We start from the raw sequence: 13,895 nt of genomic DNA on the forward strand, positions 1-13,895 counted from the left end.
TGGACTCCGGAAGCATGGTAACCCTGGTTCATTCTAAAGTAATTGGGAAGATCGGTCCGGTAAGCAAAACTTTACCGTTGTGTGCATTCACAGGGACACTAGAGAGTACCCTCTCATCTCGGTGTCCATCTCCACAGCATGTGGCACTGGTACTCAAGAGGTGGGGGTGGTAAAGAACTTGGTACAAGATGTTATCATAGGACGAGACTGTCCATTATTTGCAAAACTGTGGGGAAAAGGAGAACGGTCCAGAGACTGAGGAGAAACTAGTCCCTCTGTTCCTGCTGTTGAGGGGAATAACCCTGAAATGCCAAAGGTTCTTAATGTGGATCCAGATGATGAAAATGCTAATGATTTGGTTAATGGTAATAAAAGTAGTGCTGATACTGTTAAGGATGTCAAGATGTGTGGTTCACAGACCTACCTGAACACTGAGGGGGGGGATCTTCCGCACGTCAGGTAATGCTGGGGGGAAGAGCATGAGGAAGTGGCCTCTACCCCTGCCCTGCCGGATTTGGGTGTTCCTCAGGGGGCATTTGGTACTGCCCAGATGCAGGACCCCAAATTGGCCCATGCACGGGATCAGGTTGTAGTAGTAAATGGGGTTCCCCAAGAGCCAGGTGCGAATGAGAGGTGGCCACACTTTGCAATATGTAATGAATTGCTTTATCGGGTTATCAAAGTGAGAGAAAATGTGGTAGAACAATTATTGATACCCCAACAGTATAGACGCAAGGTCCTGGACCTGGTGGCCCATGACGATGTTTTAGGGGGACACCTGGGAGTTGAAAAGACGGAGGCACAGATCACCGACCGGTTTTACTGGCCAGGCCTGAAAGCAGAGGTAAGGAGATACTGTACCTCTTGTCCCACCTGTCAGTTGACCGCTCTGGTGACCCACTTCAGGAGCCCTTTGGTCCCTCTGCCCATAATTGAGGTCCCATTTGAAAGGATAGCTATGGATATAGTGGGTCCCTTGGTGAAGTCGGGTCGAGGTCACTCCTACATACTGGTGATCCTCGACTATGCCACCCGATATCCTGAAGTGCTACCCCTACTGGATACCTCCTCTAAGGCTATTGCCTGGGAAATATTCCAGTTGTTTACATGGACTGGTTTCCCCAAGGAATTACTCACGGACCAAGGCACCCCATTTATGTCAAGGGTTATGGCTGATGTATGCAAGCTGTTCCGGATTAAACAGCTGCGTACATCGGTCTACCATCCCCAAACAGATGGGTTGGTAGAACGTTTTAATAAGACCCTTAAGTCTATGCTCAAGAGAGTGGTACAAAGGGATGGGAAAGACTGGGACTGCCTGTTACCAGCTCTCCTGTTTGCTATCCGGGAAGTGACCCAGGCCTCCACTGGGTTTTCGCCCTTTGAGTTGGTATATGGGCGGGGATCTCGCGGACTCCTGGACTTTGTTAAAGAGGAATGGGAAAATGAACCTATTCAGCATAAGAGTGTTCTTGAATATGTCTCCCAAATGCAGGAGAGGATCTGAACTGTGATGCCACTAGTCCAGGAACATTTGCAAAAAGCCCAGGAGGCTCAACGACGGGTCTATAATAGGGCTGCTAAAATAAGGCACTTCCAAGTGGGGGATCGAGTAGCGATGTTGATTCCCACTGTGGAAAGTAAATTCTTGGCCAGATGGCAAGGCCAAGTTGTAGAAAAAGCGGGAGAGGTAAATTTATAGAGTCCACCAGCCAGGCAAGAGGAAACCATATCAGATATATCAGGTAAACTTGTTAAAGCCCTGGACAGACAGGGAACCGGTGACCTCCCTGGCTAGTGCAAGACTTGAGCCTCGGGTTGGGGTGGAGAGTGTCCAAGAAGCAAATACCCTATATAAAATTCAAAGTCAGCGGGCAAAGGAGTTCTTGCAGAGAAATAAAGAGAAATTTTCAGACTTGCCAGGGCTCACTAGTGTCATAGAGCATGACATTATCACGGAACCATAAGTCAAAGTTTTTGTCCGGCCCTACCGCATCCCAGAGGCTCAAAGGAAGGCCGTTTCAGAGGAAGTGAAGAAGATGTTAGACCTGGAGATTATTCAAGAATCGCAGAGTGAGTGGTAGAGCCCGATTGTGTTGGTACTGAAGCCCAACGGAACTCTGCAATTCTGCAATGATTTCCGGAAACTTAATGTTTCACGGTTTGATGCCTACCCCATGCCCCGGGTAGATGAGCTTATTGAGAGACTAGGTCCAGCCAGGTATATCACTACATTAGACCTTACCAAGGGGTATTGGCAAATTTAGTTGACTAAGGCTGCTAGAGAGAACTACTTTTTCTACCCCAGAGGGGAGTTTTCAGTACAGAAGAATGCCTTTCGGATTGCAAACTGCTCCAGCCACGTTCCAGTGAGCAATGGATAGGATTTTACGACCTCACCGGGAGTATGCCTCAGTGTACTTGGACAACATAGTCATTTTTAGCAGAGACTGGGAATCACACTTGCCCAGAGTCCAGGCAGTGCTGGACTCTCTTTGAAAGGAGGGGTTTTCAATAAACCCTGAAAAACGTGCTTTGGGAATGGAGGAGATGAAATACCTGGACTATATCGTGGGTAGAGGGGTGGTGAAAGCTCAGGTCAGCAAGGTAGAGGCTATACAGAATTGGCCCAGTCCCCTCACAAAAAAGCAGGTACGTGCATTCCTGGGCATGGTGGGATACTACAGGAGGTTTGTACCCAACTATGCCATGTTGGCAGCTCCATTGACCGATCTGACTAAGGGTCGGAAATCGGTCATGGTGGAGTGAAATGCAGATGCTGAGAAGGCTTTTTTGGAGCTCAAGTAGGCAGTGTGCCAATACCCTGTCCTGGTAGCACCCAATTTTTCAAAAGAGTTTGTTGTCCAGACTGATGCTTCCGATGTAGGATTGGGAGCGGTGTTGTCACAAGTTGTTCATGGCGAGGAGCACCCGGTAGTTTTCCTCAGTAGGGAGTTGACACTAGCGGAGAAAAACTATGCTATAATTGAACGAGAGTGTCTGGCCATTAAGTGGGCTCTGGAATCCCTCAGATATTACCTCTTGGTGGAAGAAGTTTAGGCTGATTTCTGACCATGCCCCTTTAACATGTATGAGACAAGGTAAAGGGACTAATTACTCAGTGGTTTCTGGCGCTCCAGGAATTTAAATTTGTAGTGGAGCATAGGCCCGGGAGACTACATCAAAATGCAGGTGCCCTCTCCCAAGTCCATTGTTTTAGCTCACTGTTGCCTCCACCTCCTTGGCTATGGGGCATGGGGGAGGGGGGATATGTACAGGACGCCGTGGCTGGGTCCTGGAAGGACGCTATCTCTCCCCTCTGTTTGGACTGTGGTCCCTTTAAGGGAAAAAAAAGGGTTAACTCACCTGTCAGAGGAAGAGGGCTTAAAAAAAGACAGGAAGTTGTAGGTGAGTGTAGAGGAGACTGTGGATGGTGGTTTTGTGTGCAGCGACAAAAGTGAACGGCAGTGTCCTGCCTGGAAGCCTCCTGGCAGGGGAAGTTACCTGCAACAAAACCCAAGGACTGTTTAAACTGCAATAGCAGTTCTGGACTCTGCAAGTCGGTGAGACTGAAATCTTTCTTTTGTTTTGCTGCTGTGAAGCTATTTAAGTTTAATCAACCTCCTCTTGACTGAAAAGCCTGTGTCCTGCAATTTAGCTGGTTCCCCGAACGTTACTATATATATATATATATATATATATATATATATATAGGGTGAGGGCTGCTCTGTGCTATACCATTGCACAAAACAAATATGTTTATATAACATGTTTGCTATTTAAAATAAAAAAAAAAAAAAATATATATATATATATATATATATATATATATATATATTTTTTTTTTTTTATTTGAAATAGCAAACATGTTATACTCATTTGTTTTGTGCAATGGTAAAGCACAGAGCAGCCCTGACCCTCCTCTTCTGGGATCCCCTGCTGGCGCTCTCGGCTCCTCCTCTTCCCAGTGCACACCAATAGGAAGCTTCTTCCTATGGTGGCCCACCCAGGGACTCACTCCCAAGCCAGTCTGTGTTTGTCTATTGGCACACACAGCGCAGCTCGACCCTACCCCCCGCTCCCTCCTCTCAGCATTTATTGGCAGAAGCCAATGACCCCTGCTGCTGTCTCTGAGCCTGTTAGAGGGGGGAGAGAGAACCAGAGCTGCTTCAGATGGGCAGAGCACTGGATTGATACAGGTAAGTATATAGGTGGAGGAATCAACTAATGGAAGGCTTTTTACCTTTAAGCAGGTAAACCATTAAAATAAAAAAAAGAACTTTGGATTTAGAACCACTTTAAGGTTAGGACGCTATCTACATGGAGTTTGCACATTCTCCCTGTGCTTGTGTGAGTTTCTTCTGTGTATTCCAGTTTCCTCCCACACACCGAGAACATGCTGGTAGTTTTGAATCCTTTCTAAATTGGTCCTAATATGTGAGTGTATGTGTGAATTGGGGATGTTAGATTGTAAGCTCCTTGAGGGCAGGGACTGATGTAAATGTACAATATATTTGAAGCGCTGCTGAAATTGTTGGCTCTATATAGATGCCCATAATAAATAATAATAATAAACCTTCCCTAAGAAAACATCTTAACTTCGTAACTGGACATCAACTACAAAAAAAAATGTGTCCCCCAGTGGAGAAAAGAATTTATGGTGAGTACAGAAAAATTCCTTACCCCATACCTGATAAAATACTTCTATGTTGAGCTGCAGATATGTAATGTATATTGTGCACAGAATGGTAAGCATTTTGCTTTAATATAAAGGACCTTTTATATTTGTGAACTGTTGTGACTTTTTACCTGAGATTCCTGATGAGCGTGTATAAGGACCAGATGACAGAAGTGTTTAAAGTGATATAAATATTAAAGTCGGCTAAATGATCATTTTATATTACAGGCTGGTTATCAATCCCAGACTCCCAATGAAATGCACATCTTTTTCTTCTGTTCTTGTGTGAAAAGTGAAAAGTTAGCTGTAATCCTAAATGGCTGCATGTGTTCTTTATTTGTTAGGAATACCAACCTGTGAGGATCTGATGAGCATTTATAGCCGCGGTCGAGGTGTGGATTCGCCAGTGCATGATTGGAACTTTTTTCTTGCACTTAACTGCTTTAAGATTGCTGGATTAGTACAGGTAACAGAGTGAACCACTTTATCTCATATGTGTTTAAGCACTTCCCACCCAGTCTGTTGTCAAATGATGACTAGGTGGGGCATTTTTCGTTCTACCCCCCAAATAAGCCCTACTCTGTTTCCCCGAAAATAAGCCCTACCCTGAAAATAAGACCTACAAGGACTTTAACTAGGGCTTATTTGGGGGGTAGGGCTTATATTGCAGCCATCACCGACAATCACGCTAGGTCTTATTTTCAGGGAAACAGGGTAGCAAAAATTTATTGGTATAAGCAATAATGTATAAAAAAAAAAAAAAAAAAAACTATCCTGATCACTTCCCCAGAGTAGTACAGTGTTATTATGGTAACACTTTATTGCTCTGGTCTGTGTTTTTTTTTTTTTCTTTACATACTGTCACCAGTGTCTCTGATCAACCCCACACCTGTTATGATGACGCTGTACTGCACTGGTGACAGTATGTAAAAAAAAAAAAGTGAAAAAAACACTTAAAAAAACTTGCCATGCCCCTTACTACTTAATACTTTGGACTGTCTACCATCAGTACATCAGAACTGATACATTTTCATATATATATATACCGTATGTCACAAAAGTGAGTACACCCCTCATGTGGCAACAATTTTCATGTGGCAGCACTGAAGAAATGACACTTTGCTACAATGTAAAGTAGTGAGTGTACAGCTTGTATAACAGTGTAAATTTGCTGTCCCCTCAAAATAACTCAACACACAGCCATTATTGTCTAAACTGCTGGCAACAAAAGATAGTAACCCCTAAGTGAAAATGTCCAAATGGGCCCAAAGTGTTAATATTTTGTGTGGAACCATTATTTTCCAGCATTGCCTTTACCCTCTTGGGCATGGAGTTCATCAGAGCTTCACAGGTTGCCACTGGAGTTCTCTTCCACTCCTCCATGACATCATGGAGCTGGTGGATGTTAGAGATCTTGCGCTCCTCCACCTTCCATTTGAGGATGCCCCACAGATGCTCAATAGGGTTTAGGTCTGGAGACATGCTTGGCCAGTCCATCCAGTCCATCACCTTTACCCTCAGCTTGCTTAGCAAGGCAGTGGTCATCTTGGAGGTGTGTTTGGGGTCGTTATGTTGCAATACTGCCCTGCGGCCCAGTCTCCAAAGAGAGGGGATCATGCTCTGCTTCAGTATATCACAGTACATGTTGGCATTCATGGTTCCCTTATTGAATTGTAGCTCCCCAGTGCTGGCAGCGCTCATGCAGCCCCAGACCATGACACTCCCACCATTATGCTTGACTGTAGGCAAGACACACTTGTTTTTGTACTCCTCACCTGGTTGCCGCCACACACGCTTGACACCATCTGAACCAAATAAGTTTATCTTGGTCTCATTAGACCACAGGACATGGTTCCAGTAATCCATATCCTTAGTCTGCTTGTCTTCAGCAAACTGCGGGCTTTCTTGTACATCTTCTTTAGAAGAGGTTCTTTCTGGGATGACAGTCATGCCGACCAATTTGATGCAGTGTGAGGTGCATGGTGGGTGTAATACAAAGTAGATTGATGGGCACCAGACACTTCTTGAATGCAATGAGATTTATTGTCTCTTAAACAGAACTGGAGAGAGAGGTTGGGGCCAGGACACCCTTAAGTAGATGCAATGTTCATTGGCAGACTCCGAGACTTCTATAGGCAGACAGTCATACAGGGAAAGGCATCCAGCTAGACACCACATCTGCATGAGTAGGACCACTGTCTCCTATGGCAACAATCTTGAAACAGTTTCTAACAAAGGTTGTAATGATCTCCTTCACTTCTTCTACAATCTCCTATTGTAGATCTTCACTCAACTGAGCTCCTGATCTATCACTTAGACTTGCTGATCCACTGCCACTGGATCCTCTGAGCTCTTCCAATCTTCTTACTCAGTATCTTCCTCAAGCGTCACCCCCACATCCCTGCTGGGTCCCTAGCTTGGCACTCACAGATACTCTTCAAGTGTCACTCCACTGGCCTGCTTGGTCCCAGGCTTGGCACACAAAAATGCTCTGCAAGCGTCACGTCCACTGGCTGGGTCCCTGGCTTGACATCTACCCCTCTACCTCCGACCATGACAGGTTCTCCAGCTGGCAGAACCATTACTTCTAGTTGGACTGCAAGCCGCAGTCCCAACCCTATGCTGCTCTCTTGCTTCTGGATAGGCCCTCAGACAGCCTAGCAGCCAGATGTCCCCATGATAGGCCTCAGGTCTCTGGCCTATCAGCCCGGGGCAACACAACACACATCCATCCAGACAGCCGTCCAGGTGGCACAGAACCTCAATCACCTGACTCCACCCAAATAAATAGGCTCTCCCAGCAGGCCAAGGGACCCAAGAAAATCCCTGCCCATTGGCTGAAACACTCCATTCATTCCTAATCTGTCCTTGCAATGCCCTTGTTGTATCTAATGCCACCAGATACCCGGCCATCTAGTGACAGAAGAGAGAAGTGCAGCAAATCCAGAATTTGGGTGAAATTAATTGACCTATCACTTGGCCAAGGCAGCTATCACTTGGCAAATACATTTACTAGCAACCCTGCCTAAATATCAGGGTGCTACATGTCATTCATTGCACTGCTAAAAAAATCAGACATTTTATGCAGTGCACCCCAACTCAGTGTTATGTTGGGAACTTTCTATGTACCCTCGCATTGAGCCTGCTTTTGTTCTATGCAAATCAATGGCCATAATGGGAATGAGTCACTCATAAGCATGCAATTATTTCTGAATTGCCGTGGTCAGCAGATTCCAAATCGGTTTGTGAGAATTATGCCATGTAGGCATGATCAGTGATAAAAAAAAGTTAAAGTATTAATGTATATTGGCCAGTTAAAAAAAAAAAAGTCTTCATATATTGTCATTTTGCCAGGTAAAGTTTTATCATCTTGTTGGAATCAGTATATCCAGAGTCATAGTGAGCTGAAAATATATGCGGCTCTTGACTTTTCCTCATAAAAGTTGGCCTAGCTTCTCCCCTCTTCCCTTCTTAGCCTCCTTATTTCTCTACAAGAGACCTCATTGACTGATAGGGAGGTGGGTCTGGGTCAGGCTGGATTTTTACATAACAGGTCAGGATTTTGCATATTACGTCACCATTCACTGTGTTTAGCTTGCTCAGGTTTACTTAATTCTAATAACTTCTTCACAAAGACTGATATTTATATAGCTCGTAACATAATTGTTTTGTTATGTAGGAGATTCATGCAAGGTCTCTTCTTGAGAATTCCAGTGGGGAGGATACCATCATCTTTGCTAATATGGTTAAACCTCTGGCTGAAAAGGGACTCAGATTAGCTAAAAACGGTAAGATTCCTTCTTGCATTACAATATACCAAATTTGTATTTAAAGCGGACCTTCAGTCATTTTTGCAACTTTACATATATTAAATCTTCTGCCCTTGTTGTTTTAACTTTGGATAGTAAAACATTTTTTTTCTGCCAGTAAATACTTTATACAGCCAACCTCCTGTTTGTTGTCTGGTCATTACCCTAGGCTTATGACATCATGCACAGTTCTCTCTCTCTCTTACTCTTGTGAGAGTTTGCCAGGAAGGGAGGGGGGATGAGTCATAAGGGGGCCAATGAAAGCTGCAGAGCTGGAGGTGTGCCTCTGTGTAAATCCAGGAAGTGAACAGGCAGCAGCATCAGCTGCCCACAGTTCAATGGCTGCAGTCAGACTTAATGGAGTGAGATTTCTGCAGCATATTTGGCAAGTACAGAATCACAGTATATATAAAATAATATGCAAAGTGGTTGGAGGGAAGCTTCAGAATGGCAAAGATGTTTTTATTACAAATTATGTGAGCAGACTGCAGTTCCTCTTTAAAGCGTTTCAAAGGCAAATTATTAAATGAAAGTAAACATCTTATACTTGCCTTCTCTCTGTAATGGTATTGCATAGGGTGGCCCTGAACCTCCTCTTATGGGGTTCTTCTGTGTCTGCCCCCCATAACAAAAAGCTTGCTATGGAGGCAGATGTGTGAGCTTGGTCCATAGACACACACAGCACATCGTAGCCCCCCACTCCCTCCTCATAGCATTTGACTGACAGCATCAGCTGCCAATGGCTCCCGCTGCTGCCTAAGTTTCTGTGAGTAGTGTCAAAAACGTCCTGTGTGGGGGGGAAAGTGTGAATCAATATGCACCCTAAGGAAGTACCATCCCTTGAGAGACAATTATAGAAATCTGAGTAAGGTTTGTGATGATACATGGGGAGGATCCAGCCAGTGGTAGAGGGTGGGCAAATCGCTGTCCCTGGGCTGCACCATCATCATGAATATTGTGTTCCATGGCCTGGAAGTATATCATGGAAGCGACGCGTAAAGGAGTCACGCCACTTTTGATTGCACCATGTGCATTCCAAAAACCGGGATGCACGGGTTATGGTATGTAGGCGGTCCGAAAACAACCCCGAGGCGAACCAATGAAAGTGTCCCCTGTCCCATAATAAGTTGGGGAGACATGGGCCAGGCAGATGCCACCTATCAATGAAAAAAGAGTTTAAGTTAGCTGCCTGTATACATGTGTATATATAATTGATCGTATAAATGAAAGAGGATTGGAATGGCATTACACATATACACATATATACATATAGAGACAAATACCTATCCAACCGAATGAATTATCGAATGTTACCATACATTGTAAGAAAGAATATGCTTTTTTTTTATATGCCCCCTGTGGTGCACTATAACACTACAGTATATATTTCCAACATCCAGATACATGGTATCATCCCTGCTCCTATGTGGGTGTTTCCCTTTTGGGGTTTTGGAGATGTTCCCCACAGGCTCCCCAGGCTACTTGCCACCACTCTCTGATGTAATACTATATAGGTAATTTTACGATATATACCTTTTAGAATATATTGATTTGCCCCACTATGTGGAACGTCGCAATGAATGTAGAAAATATATGTACATTTTTTCTTATAACAAAAGATGATGCTGTGTGTGTAAAGAAATTAAATTGTGATTTTGCTACATGAAACATTGATTGTCATATCTTGTACATATTGTTACAGTCTTTGACAGGATCTGAGGCCCTGACAAACCAGGTCAGCCCTCGAAAACGCATTGGATAAAAGATATACAAAACCGGATCTTGAATCAAGGATTACATCACCTTGGACAAGCAGTTTGTTAACTTTTTTTATGGAATAAACCTCTTCTATAGGGGTTAAATAGTTGTTTAATATAATGATGAATAATATTTCAGGCTGTAAAGTGCTACTTAAGGGTCTGTTTTGAAGATGTTTGTAAGCACATTTGTTTGTTCTAAGCATATTTGAAAATATGTATTAGTAAAAATGAAACTTAAATGAGGAATTTATAAATTCAAGAATAGCCTATTAGTGAGGCAGCTAAAGGAAGCTGTCTGATGGAAAATTTTAGCTTAAGACTATTCTATAAGTCATGAATAATTAATATGTTCTAATATGTGTATCGCTATGATTTGTTAAATGAATAAGGAGGTCTTCTCCCTTATTATAAAGGAAATATGTCATCCATACATGTACCCCTTATTGGTGGAAAATAATTAATAACACCCATCTCATCCTCTGTAATTAAGCTCTTGTACAAGCTGAAATAAACAAGTCTCTGCTCTTCATTCCAGTGTGTGTCTGATTTATGCACAGCTTTCAGGGCCCTGAGCCAAGGCAAGGAAAGAGGGAGACCGATGGTAGAATTGAACCCCTACAGTTCAGTGGTGTCAGTTAAAGTGAGATAGGTAGAGACCACTTTTTTGGTTGCCCTCCTATTACGGATTTAATTCGGGTTAAGGGATATAAAGAGGACTGGATGGCAGCTGCCAAAGTGCATATGTCCTCTCCAGTTGCTCAGGAGGAGGACCGGACACTGCAGGCTGCCCAGATGCATACTGTAAGTGCCAGTTGTTTCAGAAGGGCTGGCCGACAAGCTGCCCCTAGATGCATATTGTCCGTGCTGTTTGCTTTAGGCACTCCGTCCAAGAGGCAAAAGTGTCAGGATATCAAGAGCTGTGAAGAATTTAAAGCCTAGCAAGGTAATAGTAACGGGATCCCAGAAGTCTCCCTCTCACCCCCTTGATGAATATAGTTGTATATAGAGTATAAGCGCTTGCAAATAGTAATTTTTAAGTCTATGTATTAATGTGTCTCTTGACGACCGCCTTAAGGGTGGAGGCATGGAATGGTCTCAAGGAGTATTTTTGGGTGTGCAACTTCAAGCCGTAGTTGAAAAGTTTTCACGGCAAAATTTTAGTGAGAGTTTTACTGCGCATAGAATAGTTGCACTGTCAAAGATACATCGGTTTGCTCGTTCAAATAATTTGTTTTCTGCTTAAAGGATGCATAAAGAGGAAGTGTTTTTTTTTTTTTTGCAATGAAAGCTAGCTTTCCATTGTATTGTTAGGTAAAATTAATTTGTAGTAAGAAACAAACAGCCAAGAGAAAAAATATTCAGAGATTACAGAGAAAATAAAGTCATTTAGTCATAAAACAGAAGAAGCCTCAACCCTTGGCTGTGAGTTCTAAACAAGGGTTGATAATATTTATTTATGTTTTTAAAGTAAAGTTTATAGAGAGGTTGAGAATTCAGGAAGCATTCAAATACAGAATACTTTTATATACTCAGCCCTATCCATTTACAAATGTACCCCATGGAAGTACACCCATGATGGGGATTATTGTAACCCCCTTATTAAATTTAGATGGCTGTGAGTTAAGGAATTCTGTGTATTTCCCTCTTCAGCTGAGAATGCCAGAAGCTGTTCAAGATAATAGTTTTTTATTTATTTATTTTTATCCTACTTTTTTTAGTAGAATGTCGTCCCCAAATGTCAGTGTTATATCAGGGGGCAATTAGTGCCACACCTCAAGGTTCTATGTTCCTTGATAAAGTGGCACATCCTGAACCCCAAACCTTAGTGGATTTGGGTTACTTACAAGAGGATGTAGACATTTGCCCAGTACCTGGACCCCCTTTACAGATTAGGAATTTCTATAGGGAGACAGAAAATCCTTTTTAGAGCAAGGCAGCATCTCTTAATTTAAAAAAAGGAAAGGGAAGATGCCATTTTTCTTTGTGTCCCGTTATTGCCTTGAGGAGGGGCACCCACATTAGGATTAGGTACATTTTGTTTCCAGACAAGTTGCCTGGAAATCAATTGTTTGTTTTAAATAATAGAGCTCGTGGTTATAAAACAGGTTTGTAGAATAGGGAAATTTTGTATATTAGGGAAAAGAAAGAACTTCAATATGGTCAAAGATTTACAGTATGTTTATTTTTTGGTTTGGTTGTTGAGAGATTTCTAAGAACTATTGGCAAGTTTATGGAATGTGTTGAGCACATAATAAGCCCATTCCTAATGCACTGTTTAATAGGAATTATATGTGGGAAAACGTGACGTCACACTAAATTACTAAATTACATGTATTTAAAGGGTACCAAATTTCCTCTCCTGAGGAATCTTATCAGATAGTCAAGTAGATTTAAAAGGTTAGGAAAATTGTAATTACAAATTTTAAGAGCAACAAAAATAAATAATGTTTAATTTTAGAGATGTAGAGTTAGGTTTTAAAATAATGTAATTTTGTTTAAAATGTCTTATGAAATTGTAGAAGTTAGTCTAGTTCAGTCGTTTTGAAACCACAAGGGAAGTGAGTAGATTCTGACCTAAAGGTGTCCAGGGCTCACCATGCACATATTGTTTTTTTGCAAAAATGTTTGCAAGATATAAAACAAAAAAAAAAAAATAAAAAAAAAAGGGATTCTAGGTATACTGGACTGAAATAAGTATACTGTATTGAAATAATACAGTTTTAACTTATGGCTGGGATATGTCAATATCCCAGGTATATGTCAGGTCTGATCTGAATTGAAGGTCTTACTATAGGTAATATTTGTGTTAGAATTGCCAGTGCTCATATTGTTGCAAATCTGAAGGGGTAGTACTTTTATTTTAAAGGGATCTGAGGTGGTGCATAAATGAGTTAAATAGCACTTAATTCTAGCACATATAATATTGCCATGTTTGTAATTTACATCTAGTATTTGGAGTTACATATAAGTGAAGCTAGTCATATAACTGGTAATTGTCTCCATGTTCTACCCCTGACAGTGCACTTCATTGTAGATATATCACTGTAGATTACATATTGGTATATTTGAACTCCCTATTCAGCTTGTTTTAGACTTGCTGGAGGGGAAAAGCAAATATTTAGACATTTGACAGAAGCATTGGAAGTATCCATTTTCTGTGGTTACTGGTGTGTGTGTGTCTGCTTACTGGTTCACAATCTTTATTTGGTTTGTACTTCTGAAGGAAAAAAGTGAATGGGGCCTAGGACTCCCTGGCCAATTGGGTCTCAGAACCCGCTTCCTGATTGGCCGGGAGGAGAAGCAGAAAGACATTAGCAAATAGAAGAAAACCAATACTCCTGCGCCTGAGAAGTTTCTGTGTGGCTCAATAAAATTGTGTCTCCACTAGTTAAAGCCACCACAATGGCTAAGCTGCCACTCACGACAGGTCAGGGACACCGGAAAGAAACTCTATAAAGAAAAGAAACAGAGGGTGCACCAGCCTAGTGCTTTATCTTTGTGACAAATTAATATATAAAAAGATGCATCAAATATACTCAAAAACAAATAAATTAAGCCAAGCAGAATATATTCCACCAGATATCCCACCCAGCATGATTAAGTGCCCATCGTGGAATGAGTCCAAAAACTGACACGTTTCGAGGGGGA

At 42.3% G+C, this 13,895-nt stretch overlaps 1 protein-coding gene across 4 annotated transcripts in view; it reads left to right on the forward strand.

The window, feature by feature from the left end:
• LOC141144572 (acyl-CoA dehydrogenase family member 11-like) overlaps positions 1–10,776 on the forward strand; it is a 276,817-nt gene extending 266,041 nt beyond the window's left edge. For all 4 annotated transcript variants that reach the window (XM_073630367.1, XM_073630366.1, XM_073630368.1 and 1 more), the window contains 3 exons: positions 5,023–5,144; positions 8,358–8,466; positions 10,190–10,776. In XM_073630367.1, coding sequence (XP_073486468.1) covers positions 5,023–5,144; positions 8,358–8,466; positions 10,190–10,206 — 248 coding nt within the window. In that variant the 3' untranslated portion in view covers positions 10,207–10,776. The remainder of the gene's footprint in view (positions 1–5,022; positions 5,145–8,357; positions 8,467–10,189) is intronic.
• Positions 10,777–13,895: the final 3,119 nt, after the last annotated feature.

Source organism: Aquarana catesbeiana, linkage group LG05 (genome assembly GCF_042186555.1).
Source record: "Aquarana catesbeiana isolate 2022-GZ linkage group LG05, ASM4218655v1, whole genome shotgun sequence".
Lineage (NCBI taxonomy): Eukaryota > Metazoa > Chordata > Amphibia > Anura > Ranidae > Aquarana > Aquarana catesbeiana.